This window comes from Podarcis pityusensis (genome assembly GCF_964106645.2).
Source record: "Podarcis pityusensis genome assembly, chromosome: 11".
Taxonomy (NCBI): Eukaryota; Metazoa; Chordata; class Lepidosauria; order Squamata; family Lacertidae; genus Podarcis; species Podarcis pityusensis.
In genome coordinates, this window is record NC_138036.1 from 49,722,042 (window position 1) to 49,743,638 (window position 21,597).

The 21,597-nt window shown below is 39.2% G+C and overlaps 1 protein-coding gene and 1 long non-coding RNA gene across 3 annotated transcripts in view; one reads left to right on the forward strand and one right to left on the reverse strand.

The window, feature by feature from the left end:
• LOC308458511 overlaps positions 1–21,597 on the forward strand; it is a 45,296-nt gene that overhangs the window by 19,467 nt on the left and 4,232 nt on the right. Inside the window, exons 2-3 of one of the 2 annotated variants that reach the window (XR_013977502.1) lie at positions 16,183–16,309; positions 17,372–17,487. This is a non-coding gene — a long non-coding RNA (uncharacterized lncRNA). Of the gene's footprint in view, positions 1–16,182; positions 16,310–17,371; positions 17,488–21,597 lie in introns of those variants that run through there. The other variant, XR_013977501.1, reaches the window with a different exon arrangement.
• The window catches only part of FBN2 (fibrillin 2), a 138,169-nt gene that overhangs the window by 18,915 nt on the left and 97,657 nt on the right, over positions 1–21,597 (reverse strand). Inside the window, exons 33-50 of the mRNA XM_080973330.1 lie at positions 19,507–19,629; positions 18,563–18,688; positions 17,981–18,103; positions 17,344–17,466; positions 16,171–16,332; positions 14,539–14,607; positions 13,250–13,375; positions 12,139–12,264; positions 10,640–10,792; positions 9,703–9,771; positions 9,208–9,333; positions 7,387–7,512; positions 6,913–7,038; positions 6,513–6,629; positions 5,006–5,134; positions 4,105–4,224; positions 1,381–1,506; positions 123–275 (exon numbers count right to left, since the gene is read on the reverse strand). Coding sequence (XP_080829456.1) covers positions 123–275; positions 1,381–1,506; positions 4,105–4,224; positions 5,006–5,134; positions 6,513–6,629; positions 6,913–7,038; positions 7,387–7,512; positions 9,208–9,333; positions 9,703–9,771; positions 10,640–10,792; positions 12,139–12,264; positions 13,250–13,375; positions 14,539–14,607; positions 16,171–16,332; positions 17,344–17,466; positions 17,981–18,103; positions 18,563–18,688; positions 19,507–19,629 — 2,223 coding nt within the window. The remainder of the gene's footprint in view (positions 1–122; positions 276–1,380; positions 1,507–4,104; positions 4,225–5,005; positions 5,135–6,512; positions 6,630–6,912; positions 7,039–7,386; positions 7,513–9,207; positions 9,334–9,702; positions 9,772–10,639; positions 10,793–12,138; positions 12,265–13,249; positions 13,376–14,538; positions 14,608–16,170; positions 16,333–17,343; positions 17,467–17,980; positions 18,104–18,562; positions 18,689–19,506; positions 19,630–21,597) is intronic.

Consider the following 21,597-nt stretch of genomic DNA (forward strand, 5'->3'; position numbering starts at 1 on the left):
CTTTTACTCACCTGTATATTGCCTTGTTGCAACACTTACCACAATGCAATTTCCAATACTGTTATTCAAATGTATGGCGATTTGTTGCACAGCCCTAAAGCCAGCACATGTTTTTTCTTTACCTTTTTCTTCCTTAGGACAAAGCTCACAGGGATCACCCCATCCTTCGCCTGGCATCTTGCTGCAGCAGCACTTTGCCTTGGTGGTGTTAAATGCTTTTGGCACAGAGCACTTGCCATTCTCAAAGTTAGTGAAGCAGAAGCTTTGTCGTGTATCTAGGGGGGAAAGCAAATGCCACAGAATTACTTTAGACACTGGGTAGCTGGGTAAGTTAATCAAAATCAAAGGAATGGTTTCACTTCTCACTTGCGTGGGAATTCCTGCCTGAACCTCTATCAGCAGGAGACGTTCTTATATTGTAATGCCTTTTCCATGCACTGAAGCCCTTTCAGTCTGCTTATGCTAGGCGTGGGGAAACCTCTGAGCAGGAGTTGATGGGGAACATTTCAGACCCACCCACCCCTGAAAATTACTTTTGTAGTGAAAATATTTGTATCCAAAAATGGCATAGTTCAGTTATTCCCCCACCCACCCCACATCATCCTACAATCCCTCTCCATCCATCTACCCCATGATGTCTTTTAATTCTCTTTTGTATCTCCTTCAAGAATTACTTGACAATTGAACAATCCCACACGTGTGCTAAGTCAGCCTGTGGATTTTTGTACAGCCAGCTTTCATCCATGTGGGGAAAACTCAAGACATTTAAAGCATGGCATCCAGTAGGCTCAGTGTAGTATTTTGTTTGTTGTTGAATAATCTCAGTCTAATATTGCAGGTGGCTGTTTAAAAGTCATAGGGCTCTTGTCCATTTGGATGAATTGGGCAATTTGCTCCCTAAAAAAAGTTCAACAACTTAGGGTGGTCTGGAAAAAAAATGGGAGCGTTCCTGCACCTCTTTTCTAGAAAAGAAAAAAAAAAGCACCAGTGTTAGGCAAGGCAAGCTTTCAAATCCATTTTTACCTGGTCTGGGCTTAGCATGGATTTGTGATTGAAGATGCAGATGGAACATCCATTACATTAAATATTCACACTGTTTTTTAAATTTTATTTGTATTGCTTTTATTGCCGCAATTGTGCCCACAGCAACTGGTCTAGCCAAAGTTTGTCTTTCTGTTGTGTTTAAATTTCAAGCATTGCATGTTCATTTTTGCATGCATTACTGATTGTATTTTCTTTTTACTATCATATTAGCCATCCTGATGATTTTTTAAAGTGTAAAGGTGAGGTAGACATCCTTTAAATAAATAAACGGGAGACGGCCCAACTTAGCCAAATGATTGTTTACTGAATACGGCCTGCTGCAACCACTGTGCTTACCAAAACATCTCCTGCCATTATCAGATATCACAAAGCCTGTAGGACAGATGCACTGGAATCCTCCTGGCGTATTAGTGCAGGATCCAAAGAGACAGATGTTGGGATCCTCGTTACATTCATCAATGTCTGAAAAATCATTTATTTATTTATTTCATACCATTTTTACACAACTTGATTGTAAATAAATAAAATTTTAAAGACGGTTAAAATGAAAATGTGATTACAACATTAATCCAAAATGGTATTCATCTTGTGTATTTTCCAGAGAGCTGATGGGAAATAGTGCATTAAGCAGAATTGATTTTTAAATGAGCAAACCAGTTCGTCCTGTTTTAAAACAGCAATTGCTTTATAAAGTCTACTCTAAGGCTGTGCCAGTATATTTGGTCATGCCCTCCCCGAACAATTTGGGGAAAGGCAAAAAGAAATCGCCCATAAAAGTGAGTATGAGAACTTGTGAAACATTTGAGGGGTTGGGCAGGGGTTTGTCTATTCCTGTTCCATTATAAGGTAGTTGGGGGCTGTTTGCATTCTCTCTTCTTTAACCATGAGCTGCAACCAATAATTAACCTTGGCTACAACTCATGCTAAGGGACATGGGTGGCACTGTGAGTTAAACCACAGAGCCTAGGACTTGCCAATCAGAAGGTCGGTGGTTCGAATCCCCGTGACGGGGTGAGCTCCCGTTGCTCGGTCCCAGCTCCTGCCAACCTAGCAATTCGAAAGCACACCAAAGTGCAAATAGATAAATAGGTACCGCTCCTGCGGGAAGGTAAACGGCGTTTCCATGCACTGCTCTGGTTTGCCAGAAGTGGCTTAGTCATGCTGGCCACATGACCCGGAAGCTGTACGCCGGCTCCCTCGGCCAATAAAGCGAGATGAGCGCCACAACTCCAGAGTCGGTCACGACTGGACCTAATGGTCAGGGGTTCCTTTACCTTTACCTTTTACAACTCATGCTTAATGGAAAGAGAGTGTTTAACTACAAGTCCAAATTCAGAAAACACACTAAACCTGACTTTGACTTAGCTGTTGTATCATGCCATGCTAATAGGACTGAGAAGAAACACGGTGTTTGCCATCTCCTTGCCAAAAGCCCACACATTTGCACTAAGACATTATTTCTCTTAGTGTTGTGTGCTAATGTATCCGGTGTCTTGCACATGATACTCACTGCAGCCCCAAAATGCTATGCTTTGAAAGGTTTCAAAGAAAATATGACTTGGATTACTCTCAAGAAAAACAGTTAATATTGCTAGCAATAGCTGCCAAAAATATTTAAAAGCTGGCAAGAAAACAAATTAATAAATGCACTGTGTTACAAAAGTTAAAATGTCCAAAAAAATGTATTGCTCAAGATAAAAGTCCAGCATATTTAAGCAAGGTTTTGTTCCTTGATTTATGAAGACTACTGAAAGCACACATAAAGTTTTCCTTCCATCTTTATCTGGGCAAAAATTCCACTAACATCAGTTAGTTTGGCACAGAGAAGACATGAGGATTTGCTTCCTGTATGGTTAATTTGAAGATATTTAGGATTGGCTGTCTGGTACCAATATCTTTGTTTCTTAGTTTGATGAAACACATTGTGATTTGCATGGATCCGCTTTCTCATTTGATAGCCTTGTGTTACTTTCTCCCCATATAATGAAAATCTAAAGCATCTAACATTCTAAAAGCATTGGTATATTATTTTGTACCAAAACAAAAATTCCTTAGATGCTGAAATAAACATCAAAGTGCTATGCAAATAACTCAATTACCTTTACACACTAGGTGTGCATTTGGTGCAGAATTTAGCTGTGCATAACTATGAGCGTTAAGGCTTAAAACAGAAACCATTTGCTATATTTCTGAGTCTGGGTGCGTTCAGATGTGGAGATTATTGAATTAGTTTTTCTGGTTATAATGCAAGCGCTTCGTGTCCCAGTTTCTAACATTCCTTTTCCACTGTATAACCTGCTGTGTTATTGGAATTGCGGCTTTTTGATCGCTATATTGCCAGGGCATGCTAAATTTCATTCCCACTAGTGGACACGGTGTAATACAACCGTAGATGTGACCAGGCGTGTCGCCATGAGTGATTCTGTTCCCTCATGATTCACACATGAAAATGGTGGGAAGGTACTGTATACTAGAATACTACTGCAAATTTGGTAACATGAGCTGTAGTGGCATGATCCATGAAAACTGTGGGGAAATTACAGCACAAATGCTCCTGTGATTTTCTAGGTTAAGTGGATGTTTTTCCTGAAAGCCATTAACACAGAAATGGCTTCTACTAAATTCCACTAGATTTCCAGAACTGGAATTTACCTCAAGTGAAAGACTACATAAAATGTGAATGTTATCCAGTAAGGAAACTTTAGGGAAATAGAATAAAATGCTGTCTGAATGCAGCCTATATTTTCAGAAAATTTTTCAGCTAAGTTTTCTCTATGTACTCGCCAGGGTGTGTGTGTGGATTTGTTTGTTTGTTAAGCAAAGATTTTACGAAACACAAACCAGCATATTTCCTCCCCCCCCCCCCCAATTTCAGTTAATGAAATGCCACAACTTTGAGTTTGTTTCTCTCATCACAAGCACAAGAATGCCATATCTTGAAAGTCGCTACATTTGTAAATGAGTGACACAATCTTTGCATGTTATTTCTACCACATCCAAAATACCTGTTCTTTACTGTGATAATATTGAAGTTCGAAATAAAATAAAATGCAACATTACCAATGCAGCTTTCGCTTTTTACTTCATACCCTGGTGGGCAAATGCACCTAAAAGATCCTTCCAAGTTTTGACATGTACCAGGGAAGCATGAGCCAGCAAGCACCACACACTCATTGATATCTCAAAAGAATAGAAAAAAGACAAAATATGTTAGAGATTCTAGAACAATTACCTGCAGTCTAAATATGCAATTAGAGAGAAGAATCTAGATCAAGATCATTGATCCTCCTTCTCACACTTTTGTCTGTCCTTTGTTGTGTTAAGTAACCCTGCTCCCATCTGTGAATAACTACTACTACTACTACTACTACTACTACTACTACTATTATACATAGATAATAAGAAAATTTATAATACCACCCTTCACCCAAAGATCAAAGAGTGGTTTACAATAAAAAAAACACAAAAATACATAACAAATGGAAACAATAGCACCCCTCGCCCCTAGCTCTTGCTGATGGGGAAAAGTTCCTTACCCACCCCTTTGCAATGAATTCTGCTGTTCAGTTTAGCATACAAGAGCCACATAAGGCCAATGTATCAACCAAAATTGGAAGAAGAACAGAGATTTCCTGAGAAGAGGGAGAGGCTCTGTCTTACTTGTCTGGTATAGGATTGTGTTTCAGCTGCAGTTCACAGCTATCCATAAATACCTGCTGGAAGTGCTTTCTTGTGCTTCTTTAACTTATTTAGTTTTTTAATTGAAAGACACTAGGATGTATGTGACTGAAAGACACTGTAACATGACTGTGCAAATGTATACTTCAAAAAGCAGCACAATTGTATGTTTATGCAAAAGTAAGTCACACTGTATTCAATGGGATGTAATCCCAGATAAGTGTGAATAGGATTGCTGTTCTATCAATGCACATTTACACTAGGTTGTTGCTTTCATACATACCAATACAGTTCTTGCCATCTGGAGTAAGTTCATAACCTTCATGACATAAACATTTGAAAGAACCAATTTCATTGAAACACCTCCCATTTCTGCACACCTGCCCAAAGAAGGAACTGCATTCATCAATATCTAAATGGTTAACAAAAAGCAACAAAATGGTTAACGAAACAAGGGCAACAAAAAGCATTAATTCTATCATGCAATAATTGCAAGCTACAACTCTGCTTGGAACACATTTTTAAAAGAAAAGCCTGACTAGCTTTTCAGGTACCTTTTAATTTGAATAACTTTCTAAAGAATTGCCTGAAGTAACTGATATTACAGTTTGAAGTCTGGTTTACTCTGTTATATTTTACTCCAAGAAGACCAATTTATCCTAAATAGAACTCAATAAGGTAGACATGTATGTACAAAATATTTTTTAAAAAAATATGATCCTGTTGAGATTCCAAGATGGAATTTTGGAGGTAGCTCTTAGAAATATTAAATAACCAATACAATTTTTTAAAAAAAAATCCTATTGTTTTTTAATCACTTTCTAAAGGTTTCAATTTTGTAACTTAAATTTAAAATTTAAAGTAAATCCATCATGGATGGAGTAAAGCCCATGAAGTTCTGAAGAGACTGGTGTTTTTAGTTTTGACGTATCTCAGTTCTGGGCTGAGCTTTTATGTTTATTGTGTAGTGCGGCAAGGCCAAAATTGTAAATTTTTTGAAATCTCAAACTCTCATAAGATAAGACTTCTTAACGGGATGAGATAAAAAAAATAAAATTTTAGATTCAAACTTAGTTTTGATCATTCAACAAGTGTACAAAATATAAAGAAAATAGGATGACATGAGTTTAAAAAGTTGGATCACTTGATATGGAATGACCTACTAGCAGTCTTTTCCCACCCAGTTTAATTTTCTGCCACCACAAACAGCTATAGTGCTGCTGTTGGTGGCCCAGTCAGTAGAAACTGCAGTTCCACACCAGCATAGCCCTAGGATGATGCTATGTGACAACACAGTGTCATTCCAAGGGAGGACAGGAAGGGGCACCAATAGCAACTCTGCTGCCACTTGCAGGAGCAGCAACTACATTTTAAATGAATGAATGAAAGGGGAAAAGCCACTGCTGTCACTTCTTTCCCTGCGGATCTCCATCCCTTACAAGAGAAAACTGCACGATCCCGCTCCCAAATTCTCAAAGTTCATCTCCTGCTGACCATTCTGAAACCCTCATTTTCAATGGAAAAGATGGCCTCTGGCTCATATGCAATTCTCTCTTTCCAAAGTTGTGGTGCTGATCTAGTTAGTGGTTCCTGCAGCTACTTGAAAGGTCAAAAAAGGTGTCTGAAGCTGAAATAGTATAATACTTTTTTTCAAAATTAGTTCCACAACAGAGTACAGACCTTAAATAGATTTGTCTGTTAAAATTCAGAAATTTTCATGTTTTTATTTGAACTGCTTGCACCATCCCTCTTCCTAATGAAAAAGTGTAGTTTTCTTTTGATTCTCTTACCCATACAGTCATTATTATGTGTAAGCTCAAATCCTGGATAACATAGACAATTATATGACCCAACTGTGTTTTTACACGTTCCATTTCCACAAGGATGTCTTTCACATTCATCAACATCTGCAGAGAGAAGGCATTAATACAAAGGAATCATTATTTGTAGAATAATCCCGGGAAACCTTAAACACTGGCTTATTTTCCCCCTCCCCTTTTTATATTTCAAACTTTCGCAATGATACAATAAATGCAATCACCGCATTTATCTGACAACACATAACTTATATTCATCTGAAATAAATATAACAGTATCAACCCAACCATCGCTCACCAAAATGTCAATTAATTAAGCTGTTCTAGATTTTCTAATTCACGTTTTTACATGGATAACATTCTCTCAACATACCCATACACATAGTTTGGTCATGGGATGCCTTAAAGCCATTTTGACAGATGCAATGGTAAGTTCCCTCTTTATCCACACACGTGCCATGACTACATACATTAGGAATTTCCTGGCATTCATTGCGATCTATAACAAAAATACACAAAACACATGGTATACATTATTGATTTGTGGTTTTGTTATTGCTCATTCATTACTCGCGTTTTACAATCTGCTAATGATTACTGAAGGTGAACTCAAAATGTCCATTGCATAGAGAAAGCCGTAGCACAAAAAGCCTACTATTTGTCTGTTCGTGTTAAAGTCAGATACTGCTAAACATGACATGAAAGTCAGGGAAGCAACATAATTGTAAGTGTGAAAAAAAAAGAAAAAAAGAAGCAAATTCAGAACAGGAAAACTGCCAATATTCTAGAGGGAATAGCCATATAAAAGAAGACTTAAGCAAAATAGTGAATACAAGTTATTTCTTACCAACACAGGCACCATTGGGTGAAAGTTTGAAACCTGCAGCACATTCGCAGCGGTAACTACCAGGGCTGTTAATACAATCTGCATTTCGTTGACAGAGATTGTCACCATTGCTGCATTCATCAATATCTGCAAGATCAATAATTATTAGTCAAATGTCAGTATAGGTGTCCTTCATCTCTTTGAAGCATTCAGATACATTTTGTGCTCTACATTGCAATGGGCATAATTCAGCTAATGTTAAAGCACTTTCAAATCCCACTTACTTCAATTAGAGAATTTTCAACACAATCTTAACATACCAACTGAAATCAGTGGAACTTCAATGTGCTTATATCCCTTATTTTTGTGTTCATCCCTCTGAAGTAGTGACCAGTACATTATTGTAGATGCCTTCGTTTAATATCCTCTAAGGAAGAGGAAAGATGGGATTCGTGCCAAACAGGTAGAAGAAGACTGACAGAAACTAAAAAGTAGAGAAGGAACCCAAGCACACTCTGTATCCCACAACCATATCACTCCAGAACATTTTTCATCAGAGCATTTAACAAATTCTTCTGATACAAACAGCAGGAATGTGGCACATTGTACACACAGAGCAAATGCTTTGAATAATGTTCCTGCCTCCCTTTCTCTAAGAAATCTGCCAGGAAGATAAATACAATCCTGTGAAGAAGAAGAAGAAGAAGAAGAAGAAGAAGAAGAAGAAGAAGAGGAGTTTGGATTTGATATCCTGCTTTATCACTACCCGAAGGAGTCTCAAAGCGGCTAACATTCTCCTTTCCCGTCCTCCCCCACAACAAACACTCTGTGAGGTGAGTGGGGCTGAGAGACTTCAAAGAAGTATGGCTGGCCCAAGGTCACCCAGCAGCTGCATGTGGAGGAGCAGAGACGCAAACCCGGTTCCCCAGATTACGAATCTACCGCTCTGAACCACTACACCACACTGGCTCTGTGAGACCAGACAATACATGGATTTAAAGAGAAATACTTATATTCCTGGAAGAAAGGGCAACTAATGATCACGTTCAAACATTTCATGGAATTACTGATAAGGGTTTCAAAACCTAGGTCAGGAATCAACTGATGCGCAGGTTTACTTTTTCAAAGACAAGCGTCTTCTACACCTTTTCATTAGTCACTATTTTTCTATTGTTTTCTAATACCAGCTGCACTGGCTCCTGGTGGAGTACAGGATCAGGTTTAAGGTGATGGTTTTAACTTCCACCAGACCTTTGGCCAAGGTACAATCTGACCCCCTCCTTCTGTAATCCTCATAGAACTCTAGCCCATGGTTGCCATTAATTTGATTTTGAATTGATTTTAGAATGAATTGATTTTAGAATGTATTTCAATTAATTGACTGTGATTTTATGTAAACTGTGCTATTTTTACTGTTGTTAGCTGCTCTGAGCCCATCTTTGGCTGGGGAGGGTGGGATATAAATAAATTATTATTATTATTATTATTATTATTATTATTATTATTATTAACTGCTGCTCTATTTGAAGATATATCCACATGACTCTAATTTACTGGAGCAGATCACAGACAGTTGCACAGTAGACATGTGCACGTATGTTAGCTTGCACTTCCTCTCTGCTGGTCCACACAGCCAGGTTAGGCCATTGTGTAGGACTCAGTCAGTACAATCAGTTCCTCTTTGATCATGAGCCTGACCTGGAGGCAGGTGTAATTTCTAGGTGTATTCCCTCCCTGCAAAAAAAAACCCCACTTATGAGCTGCAGTAAAGTAGGAGCGGAGACTATTGCTGAAAAGGATCTTGCCATGAGGATAAACCATAGACAATACGATTTACATCACCTTCACAGACCAAGAGCAGGTCATTGTAGCTGAATCCTGTTGGGCATTCGCAGCGGAAGCTGCCAATCTGGTTAATGCAAACACCATTTGCACAAATCCCTGGGATCTCTTTACATTCATCAATATCTAAAAAAAATTCAATATTTATTAGTCAAATGCAATGGCAAGCCCTGCTTTTTCTCATAGTTTCTTTATGCATGAAATAAGGAAAATAAAGTGGTAATAAAATTTACCTAGAAATATAATACAGCAAATTGAATATAGCAATTCAATTTTAATTTTAATCCATGCTTTTTGTATAAAGGAAAAATCCATATAGGGGAACTTTATACATAAAAAGCTGAAACTTCTTCCCTGTCATGTTAGTTTTCCACACATCTTATTTATAAATAAATAAATAAATAAATTAAAACGGGTGGGTTGGAGGGGGGAAAAGCCTCTAGTTTTCAGATTCATGCTGCATTCATTAATCTGAACATAGCTTTAAAAACTCACCAACAGCTTTGCCTGTGTGGATGTCGAATGTGAAGCCAGGAATATTTCCACAAATTGACTTGAATTCAACTTAAAAGGAAAGAAAGTGGGGTGAAATCAAGGAGGCTGAATATAACAATAACTCTTGGACAAACAATCCATTTACAAAAAACAGTAATCCATTTTATTGAATAAGAGGATTCCCCCCCCCCCCACACACAATGCAGCCATAAACAAATACGTTATTTAATCCAAGTATTAGCTTTAATGTTGACAGAATTTAGAAACTGAAAGACAGCACTGACGAAGAAAACCCCCAATGTGGAATTATATAGGATTAGTAATTTTGATGTACAAATAATGGACTTTGAGCTCTTCTCTCTTCCCATCTTGATTAGTGACAGGAAGGACATTGGCTTAGAATACTTCTGGGGAAGGAAAAATGTTCTTTTCAGTTCTTATTTCCTCTTTCCATACTGATCAAAAGAATACTGCACTGCTTTGTTTTCCTTTATGCCCTATTGTTATCGAAGAGATAGAAGAATATATCTCAGCTATTGGGTTTTCGTAAGTTTTATCCTATGTGATAAACAATTGCCCGTATCTTTCTTCTGGTGTTTTCTTTTAAGAAAACTTCTTTTAAGAAAACACTGAAAGACATATACAGGTAACTGTTTATCACATGCACTTTCAACTAACTGGAAAAAAGCCAGGAAGCTGAAACAAATGAAACTAATATTTTTAATATCCCTGATACCTACATTTATTCACGAGGTTGTTGGGAGGTATAACAGCTCCTGAACATTGTGTTTGCTTAAATTGACTGCCAAGGAAATAACTGAATAATATATTACTGTATTGGGTCTCTAGGAATCTGTCCAGAAAGGGGTGCATATATCTTAATATTAATTTGGGCTCAAGAGTCTTTACAACATCCCCTGTTAAGTCTAGTTTTTACCTGTTCCTGGAGTTGGACATGGTTCACAAGGTTTGTTCCAGGCTTTCCCAACATTATAGGTGCAGCAACACATCCTCTTGGTCACGTTGAAAGGGAGTTCATTGTCGCAAGACGTTCCATTGTAGCTTCTATAGCAAAAGCTCTTTCTCATATCTGTACATGTAGAAATCTCATGCTTTTAAAAGTATTAAACATATAACAATTGGATCCTGAGAACTGGCTTTCTTTTTTCCTATACATCTACCTGTTTCAGCTGACTTTCCTGTTTCGGAACACAGAATAACTCCAGCTGGATTTATTCTCTGTGTTTTATTCAAGAAGACTGGGGCAGATGCTAGATCTTCCCAACCACGATGGGGGAATTGGTTCATTTTTAGCTGGTTGCCATGAGGAAGCATTTTCAACCCCCTGGGAGTCGAGAGGTGGCTGCGACTGGCTGCAACCACCTCCACCCTGGAACTGGGTGAGCAGCCATTATAAGCATGCTTAATTGAAGTAGACATAATCAGGATTGAGTTATAAGATACAGAAAGCATATTTAGTACACAATAAAAATAACTTACACTGCTGTTCTATGGAATTGGGGGGGGGGAGAGAATCTGTGGCAGACCTACCACCACTTCCGTTGTCCTGACAGCTTGATATATCTAGGGCAGGATATGTGGGGAGGCCTTTTTCACCCCTCTTGTCTTTCTCCCTATTTATCTCCCATTGAAATCAATGAAAGGGAAATTAACTATGCAAGCTCTAGAATCAGGATAGCTATTGGCCTTTTTTGAGCACATGTCATGGGGTTTAGATCCTGCGGATCCCAAGCTCTGCAAGGCACCCACCCACCACCAGAACGCCACTGGGGATACATCTATACCCACAGAACTTTCTACTGGTGAACCAGAGGCTTTACCAGAGGCATAGATGCTATCCTACTTTCTGACCTCCTCTCCACTAGTAAACTGGCACCTAAACACATTCAGAAACCCCACAGCCATCTTCTGGCCAGATGTAGGAATGCAGCCTCAAGCTATGACTTAAGCTATTTCAATCATAGCTGTCACCTTTAAGATTTGAAAATAAGGGAACAGCAGCCTTGAAAATAAGGGATCAGCAGCCTCACCTGTCTCGGGGACAGTCTACGGGATATCTAACAATCTGGGATAGCAGCGGGAAGCCGTGGGAAACGGTGCTGGAATAAGGGAATTTCCCACCAAAAAAGGGAAGGTTGACAGCTATGATTTCAATAAACATGCACATTTCCACAAATATTAGTTTAACTGACTTTGACCAAGCCAGATATTCCTCCGAGCCATTCCAACACCAATCGAGGCCTCACGTGAATGCTGTCCAGCTGTGAGCCTGGATTCTAGATCCTATGTGCTACTGAGGAAGCTGCATAGGAACAGCTGTTAAGTGTAAACTGGGCCTAAATTTTAGGAACTCATCTGGTCTTCAAACTCTTCTCAATATCATGGTAGGAAGTGGAAATATAAAAGGTAACATACCCATACAGTTGTGGCCTCCATTCACCTGCATGTATTCTGGAGGGCAAATGCATGTGTAGTTCCCCAAGGTGTTGTAGCATGTCCCAGGACCGCAGACGCCAGGATGTGCAACACACTCATCAATATCTGTGGGAGAGCAGGGAGACTCAATAAGCAACTAAGGTACAACAAACAAGTGCTCAATAAATAACAACATATAAGGCCAAACTGAATTGCCAAAAAGTATTTCTCATTTGTGGACAAAGAGGCTACGTAAGAGTTAAACAATGAATCCACCATCTTTGAATCCTGTGTTTGGGATTTTCCTCCTCTTCTGAAGTAGCTATGGAGCTCCATGGTAGGAGTTCACCCACTCCTTGTACCGTGGTACCTTGGTTCTCGAACTTAATCAGTTTCAGGAGTCAGTTTGACTACTGAAACCATTCAAAAACCGAGGCGTGGTTTCCAATTGGCTGCAGGAGCTTCCTGCACTCAATCAGAAGATGTTCGGCTTACGAAAAACGTTCACAAACCGGAACACTTCTGGGTTTGCGGCATTCAGGAGCCAATTTGACAACTAAACCTTTCAGGAACCAAGGGACCACTGTACTGCTTTCCCACTGAAAAAATCAGCCACCTGAAGCTGTTACTCGACTATGAAAAGTTTTGTTACAACAAGTAACATCTGAAGGTGTAATTCGTCTATGAAGATGTTACTTGCAGCAAAAAGCAGATGCAGGGGTGCACAATATCTTGAGGAAGTATGTGGGATTCAGGTTATAGTCCTAACCCACCAAAGTCATTAGTTTAAAAAGAAAAGAGAAATCAAAACAGCCTGTATCATCACATCAAGTTTGACCCTAAGTAGTATCAATTTGAAAGTAGCGTTCATATTCATGATTACCCTGGGAGGTTGTCTTAATATAATGGATATAAAATAATAACTGAAAAACTTGATAACTGAATGTGTAAATGTAAGTTTCGAATCCTAAAAATCTACAACTTTAGATCTAGTATCTGCATTTTATCTGCATGCTTTCGGGTGAGGGGTGCAGGGAGAAATGTCTGCAGGGAAGAATAATGTTTGAGAAGAAATGGGTGCTCCACTATGAGAAAAGATAAGAGTTGTTACCTTCACAGATACGCGTTTCTTCACTGAGGTAGTACCCATGGGGACACTCACACTGGAAGCTGCCAAATGTATTGATGCAGTTTCCACCTTGGCAGAGGCCAGGCAGCTCTTGGCATTCATCAATGTCTGTGTTAAGAGAGGAAGGCATGTTTTTTTGGCTGATGAAAGACTATAGCAGACTACTTGCATAGATGGCTAGCAGAAAATGACTTTTGCCTGTTTTTGTTTATAAATCTGCTCAGCTTTTTATGAAAAAGATCTGATAAAAGCATGAGCCAGCCAAAGTACATTTAACTCCCACTAACTGCAGTACGAAGGATTGCAATATAAATTAAAGTCTTCCCCAAAAGTCAATGGGTCTTCAAATACTGTGCTCAACCATGACCAGGTTGCATCATATTTTATCACCTAGGAACATATGCCCTGTAATTATCACTTTTTGGTACATTACATGCATGCTGAAAGCTTAAAAGATCAGTTGTAAAACAGTCCGAGTCATGCTTCCAATTAATTTTTTGATAGGGTGATAGTAGACACAACTAACAGACTCAGAATGAGCCAAATGAATAAGATTAAGGCATCTGATAAAGGAACACCACACGTTACATTTTCCTTTTAGCAGGAAAGCTGCCAAAATCCAAAACAATTTAGGAACTCAAAGTTTATAAAGCAATTTGCAGATTGCTGGGAAGCTCTTAACAGATGGAAAAACTCAGGTGAACGTGAGGATCTGGACTGCTGCCATTAAGAAGTATCTATGCTTGAAATGGCCAGCACTTTAAAACAAAGCTGACAAAATGCATACATTTTAGTTTCTTCTATGGAACTAACAGATTTCACTACCTCCCCATTATAGACATTTTACAGAACTTGGCTCTTGTTTAAGCCATAAAAAGCTATAGTGGTTATTTTAAAAGAATTAACTTCTTTAACTATGTTAATGACCGAAATCAAGACCCTGTTATACCATTCACTCAGCCTTCTCAGTGGAGAGGTCATGTTTAGTGATATGTTTGGACACTGAATGTGTAAGTTTATGTCTAAAGTCAATGGATACAACAAACACCATTATATATACTTCTGGATTATTATTATTAGTAGTAGTAGTAGTAGTAGTAGTAGTAGTATTACCACCCCACCCAACCGACTGGGTTGCGCGACAGCTTCCAGTGTAATTAAAAACACAGTGAGACATTAAACAAAAGGGTTTAATGGTTCTTGTTTTTGTATTTGTTTAAAAACCAATAAAAATTTGTTGTAAAAAGGAAAGGAAGGAAGGAAGGACTTACCTTCTAGAATAATAGTGATAGGATTTGGTCTAAAACCTTCACCCCCTGGACAGAGAGTATTATATTCACCTACAGAGAAAAGAAAACAAGCAAGAATTAAACAAAAAGTCGTGGGAAGATTAACACAGAGATGGCTTCAGTTGTTGTTTTTCTTTTGCCTAGTCCTGTTCACAGCTCATGAAATTTATCATCTTAATATGAACTGTGTTTTGACTGTCAAGGCCCCTATTCTTGACCCCACAACAAATCACATAGATTTATAATAACTTTGTCTGGAAAGCAGCACATAGGGGCCCCATTCAGTGTAGTGTCCTTTTGGACTCTTACAATCCATACATACTTTATGTCCATGCATCTGTTTTCCCACCAATAGGGAAAATAAATATTTTCAATGTGTCCATACCATGTATCTGAGATGAATATGTTTGAAGGAAGAGCATAATTACTAATAATTCTTTGGTGTCTTTTGCAGATACATTAGAACAGCAGTTGTTCTAAACTCCCACTAAGTACATGACAAAACACTTTATATTAGTGCCCCTAAACATGCTTTCAATTTTACACACAGAAAAAAGGATACTTAGGTTAACAAGGTACTTAGGTTAAGGCCATCATGTGTTGTCACAAGCAAAGCTGGAATCCTTGATTCCTGCACTCAAGGCTTATGAATCACATCTGAGAACCTAGGCATGCTTTTCTATTTAATGAGCACTCACACTTTACATTGTGGGTGCCCTTTGCAGGATCGCGCGTGGTGCTACAGTTCCTAGGGAGCTTACTGGCAAACAGGGGCTGGTTTGCCTCTCAGTGTTAATTTGTGAAGGTTCACGCCCAGCCTCAGTAATCAAGTTTCTTGCTGGGAGGTGGGACCAGCCCCATTTATAAATAGGGGGTGGAGCCGACAATAGCCAGGCAGTTGGCTCTGGAGATTCACCCTCCCTTTGTTTCATGTTTCTTGTGTGCAGGTTAACAACTTCTTCCTGTTGAGTGGGCGGTCTTTGACTGGTTGCTGTTGAAGGACCGGGAAGAAATTTTCCTGCATTGGCAGGTTTTGTCTTCCCCGTAGCAATTCATCACAACTTTGGCAGTTATGGCCTTGGGTGGAATCCTTTAGTCTTTTCTTCTCTATATTGGGGGGGGGACATGAAGTGGTGACTCACCCCCCTGTGACAGTGATTCAAGGGTCCCCCTCTTAAAGGGGTTATATAATGGGTGTCACTGGCCATACACTGAAAGGTTGTCAGTGAACTACCCTGAATGCGGGGATATGGGCTGGGCTGCCTGCTACACTTACGTCTCACAGAGTACCCCCATATCCAATTTACCCAGATGAGACCCAGTTCCCCCCAGCTGGGGGGCTGGGAGGGAAACGCGCCCAAGGCCTAAGCCAACATCTTCCTACATTCAGAAGTTTAATAAAGTAGTGGCCCAATTTTAATTCCATATAACGTTGTCAGAGTTTTTATTCCTTCCTTATGATCCCTGGGGGTTGGGGCTGGGGCTGTCGCCCGCCTGGTCACGCAATGATGATAATGTATAAAACGCAACCACATGAAATGGTTTTCACTCCTTATGATATACTGTTAGTAGTATTTCTTTTCGTCCTTGCATCTAAGAGAGTCATTTCCTTACTGCTATTTACAGGCGGACAGGTCTCGCAGGGATTTCCCCAGGCCTTTCCCAGAGAGCAGCAGCAAGAGGAGCGACTGACTCCAACACCAATTTCCGTGTTGCAGGATAGACTTCCATCCCCTCTTGGTCCATATTTCAGGTAACAGTTGCCAACTCGATTATCTGTGGAGAATGAATGGAAAACACTTGTGCCCACCAGCCACAGTCATGTGAAACACACATCATGAATACTTTCAGTAGTAAACCTCATAATCTTACATTAACTTCAGTAATTTTTCTCAGTTTTGACCTAAATGTGAAGCTGCAACACCAGAAAAGTTCTTAAATGATCTAAGGGGGAAATGGGTAAAGCAAGTCATTACTGACTGCCAAGGGTTTGTCAGCGTAACAAGATCACAAAATAACAGAGTAAGACCTGGAAGGGGTCCAAAATGTCTTTTAGCTCAGCTCTCCTCGTCTCACCAGAAGGCAGGAACACTCAGACCCAGTTCCTCAAAAATCACCTGATAGAATCTAATTCCTAGTTTGCCACGATGAGAGAAAAGTACACGGGAAATAGGTGTTTACAGAGCAAGTAAGCACAAAAGACTCAGATAAATGAGCAAAACCGCAAGTCTCAGGGGAAAGCAACTGCCATTTTTGCAAGGGACATTGCCAATTGAAGAAATGTCCTTCCCTGATTCAGAGATGTTGGCCAGTCAGACTAGCATGAGAATGATCTTTGCATCATATAATCAATAGGGGATAATTAGGTGCATTGCCACACTACCCAATCTTGTCTTTCATTGAGGCAGTTCTTTTTTTGTAAATATTTTTTATTAATTTTCAATTACATATATCCAATATATTGAGGCAGTTCTTGGCATAGCAGAAAATAAGAGCCTGCTGAAGATCGTATGTAGAAATAAAACCTTACTGACGTTAATGGGACATGGTAAAGAAACAAAAAATTGTATTATATTTGTTATAAATTTATTAATTCATCATAAATCCATTTACAGTTGGGATTTTGAAATCAGCATCTATCCTGGTTTGGGCTTTTTTGCACAGTTCATGTGATATGAGTGGGAAGTACATTTCTCCAGAATTTGTTCCACTGTATTTAAGTAATGAATCAATATTGTTTCATATGGAATCCTTTAACCTTTCTGCTTATTTATTTAATATTCTTACCAACACAACCAACTCCTGTTGGGTTCAGCTGGAAATCTGGAGGACAGTTGCACTCATATCTTCCAGGCGTGTTCACACAGAAACCATTAACACAGTTGATAGGATCTGCACACTCATCAATGTCTAAGGCAGCAAGAAGAAGAAAAAGAGGAAAATTTAAAATTTATGTTTAGCTATTGAGGCGACTATTGGGTTGTTGTTTTTACTTTTATTGTGTATTTTGTGGTTTTATATCTTGATTTTATTCTGTGAACTGCCCTGACACCCCCGGGTATAGGGCAGTATTATTATTAATTAAGTATTATTATTATTAATAATAATAATCACTATTTTAATTCAAGAAAAGAGGCTAAAAGTTTTGCATTCTCATTTCATAATGAATGAATGAATGCCAGTTTTCATCAAACTTCTCCATCAATTGTTTGTACTTATCTGCACCTCCTAAAATGTATCTGTTTAACCACAAAGGGATATTTCTGAAATTCTCCTAAACCAATGAATACGTTTTTACACTTCCAGTTCACAGCCACCAACATTCTGGCTGCCATTAAAGAAAGCCAAAAATGTAAACATTTATTTAACAAAATCTCATTCTTCTGCTACTACATTCTTCAAGTGTGATTTTTTTATTATATACCTGTACAATTTCCTCCAGTTCTATCCAGCTCATAGCCATCATCACAAATGCAGTGAAACATCCCTGGCAAGTTATTGCAAGTACCAAACACACAGATATTCTGGAAGGCACATTCATCAATATCTGAAAGGATAAAATATATATAAAAATTAGTTACCCACACATCAATATTGTACATATTCTGAATAATTTGTCATCGAATGCAAATGTGCATTTGAAAATGTAATCTGTGCTTGTGTGGTTTTATTGGGAGCGAACAAGCATGCAGTTGCGTACCCTCATCACATTCTACAATAAGAAACGTTTGTTTGAATGCAGTACTTTTCTACATGTCTTTTAGTAACTGATACAAGGAAGATGAGTCCAAATTTAGCTGCAAGGTTTTTGGTCAAAGGCCATGCAAAGTCTTTAAAAATTAAGGCAGCTTTTATCAGAGCTGGCAGAGCATAGTAATTCTTGATTAGAAAAATGTATTTTCTATGCAAAGCTTGTGCTTGAATGTTCTTTTCAATGCTTCTTGTGGTTTCCCTCCTGGCATACAATCCAAACCCTGAAAATGCAAATGGAATAGTGGTGCGTTACCTTGGCAAGATTTGCTGTCTGAAGCTGGAGTGAAACCCATCTCACACTCACAACGATATCCACCAGGAATATTCAGGCATTGTCCATTTTCACATAGATTAATATTTTCTGCACATTCATCAATATCTGTTGAATATAATTAAGTTTGATGCTCAATGTAGCAAAAGGGATTTGGTCAGCAAATGTCCATTATAAACATACGGGACTCTCTCTCCTGGTATGCCCCACAGAGGAACCTACGGTCTGCAAATAAAAACATCCTGAAGGTCCCAGGCCTCAGAGAGGTTAGGCTGGCCTCAACTAGAGCCAGGGCTTTCTCGGCTGCGGCTCCAATCTGGTGGAACGCTCTGTCACAAGAGACTAGGGCCCTGCGGGACCTGACATCTTTCCGCAAGGCCTGCAAGACAGAGTTGTTCCACCAGGCCTTTGGTCAGGGCCCAGCCTGACTCCCTCCTCTGGCAACCTGCACAGAATTTTGCTCAACGGTTGCCATTAATTTGATTTTAATTAATTTTTATAATGGAATGTTTTTAGAATGTTGGATTATTTGATTGTTTGATTATTTGATTGTTGTTAGCCGCCCTGAGCCCGGCTTCGGCTGGGGAGGGCGGGATATAAATTTTTAAAAAAATTATTATTATTATTATCTAGATAATTTTGTTAAGTATTACTTGACATAAAGCAAAACTGGTGCTTCCACCTTAGTTGAAAATGAGCAGTGATATTTCTGTTTGATATTTAAAGCCCATTAGTGGAAATGCTAGCTTTATCCATGATAGAGTAGCTTGGGTGTAAATGCCTTGGGTGTAAAAGCTACAGGTATGCAGAAAACTAAGCACGGGGGGGGGGGGGCTGTTTTCAGTGTTGCTGGAGCTCTGAATTCTGCTTCTAAAGGAAACAAGCAGATAAAATGATTTCCTTAAACTCTCTTAAATCTCTCTTACCAGAACAAGTGAATCCATCTCCAGTAAATCCTTCTGCACAGGTACAGCGATATGATCCAGGAGCATTCACACACTGCGCATTTACACTACACTGGTGTGTTCCGTTAGAACATTCATCAAGATCTGCCAGAAAAACACACACAAAGGAACTAGAAAAAGGATGCACATGTTCACAGAAACAGGGATTTCCACAGGAGTAGCCTGCTTGCACAATTGGTTCAAAGAGCGTCAGAACTGGCTCTCAGCCATCATGGGTCACAGCTCAGTGAAGGAGCTGGTGCTCTGCATGCAAAAGTCCCCAGGTCCAAACCCAGCCATCTCCTGCTAAACGTATCAGGTAGTAAGTGATGGGAAAGACTTCTGCTAGAGAGCCACTGCCAGACAAAATAAACAATTTAGGGCTGAGATGGATCAATGTCTGACTCAAAATGAAGGTAGCTTCAGAAACTGATCTGCCTATTGCTATGTTCAGCATTAGTGGAACATTTTAAATACTTTACCAATTTTGTTTAAACACTTTTTCATTTATATTGCATGCCTCTGTTATAATGGTTACCATAATAAGAAAATATATATATGCCAATTCATTAATCCAAGGCATGACTTTATTGCTGCATGATTCTAGATGGCTGCCTAAGGCAGAACTATTTTTTCAACCATAAATGAAAGGGACTCTTCTCCTTCCAAACACCACATTGATGCATGTATGCTGGTGCTTACCAAGAGAAAGAAAGTGGACAAGTTCAGCACTCCTACAGGAGTGGGGAGGCTGGCAGGCATAGTACACAGGAGATGATGAAGGAGGCTCAACAGGTCACATGAGAAGGGCAGTATAGATGAGGGCAGCAGAGCACATAACCTCCAGGATCCATTATGGGTAGAGGAGTTTGGAGGGCTGTGGACAAGGGAGCCAAGGGGGCATAGGGTTACTAGGTCTAAATCTAGACCTTGCTAGGATATTTCAGCCAGATTTGGCTTCAGTTATCACTGCAACATTGTGACTTGGCAATTGTTAAGGGGCAAAGAGTGCCAAGAACCAGTGGGAGGGAGGGTAGGAATTAATCTCAAATATATTGTTTTGAACTAATTAACTCTGACTGCAAGCTGCAAGTTTAGCTTAAATTTGCCCAAAGCGATAACTTCAAACTTGCTTTCTCATAACCTTTCAATGACATGAAACCATAAAATTATTTTGTTTCTTCCATTTCATTTATAATCTTTACATTTTAAACATCAACTCATTAGCACTGGGGAAATATTTAACTAATATTCTGCTCTATTAGTGATTGGATTTAACAATTGCCATCAAAGGCCATCTCTAACAATGTTATCAATCTCCTGTCAACAGTAAGAAATCATGAAAAGAAAATGGCTTTACTTTCCTTGTAGACTTCACAAAGAAAAATGTTAATAAACATGGAATTATAATAGACAGGCATTCTAGAAAGAAGGGAAATTTCTTATCAGAAATTTCTCTCTCTTAGGGAAGAAGGTAGTATTCTCAATACAGTGGTACCTCAAGTTACAAACGCCTCGGGTAGCAAACGCTTCAGGTTACAAACTCTGCTAACCTAGAAGAGTTATCTTGAGTTGAGAACTTTGCCCCAGGATGAGAACAGAAATCGTGTGCCGGCAGTGCAGCAGCAGCAAGAGGCCCCATTAGCGAAAGCACGCCTCTAGTAAAGAACAGTTTCAGGATAAGAACGGACCTCCGGAATGACTTAAGTTCGTAACTAGAGGTACCACTGTACTTCAAAAGTGCCCCTCTATCCAGTTAAGAAGCAGGGGCAAGGTGTGGATTAAGTTGATTAAGGGACACCCTCTATGAAAATCACCAAAATATTCCTGAGGTGGGAGATTAGGGGGAGATTTTGCTTCAGGAGTTTCTCTACAAATTTGGATTTTGTTGGGACCACGAAGTTGTCTTTTAGGCCCATGGAATACTCCAGCACATATCCTATTCATATTGTCTTTCTCACACTATAGATCAGTGTGGTCTTGTTTCCACTGAGGCACTAACCACATGAGACAGACAATTACAGCGTAATGGCAATGGGGCAGCCTATCTCCTGCTAGAACACTGTTTGCTTT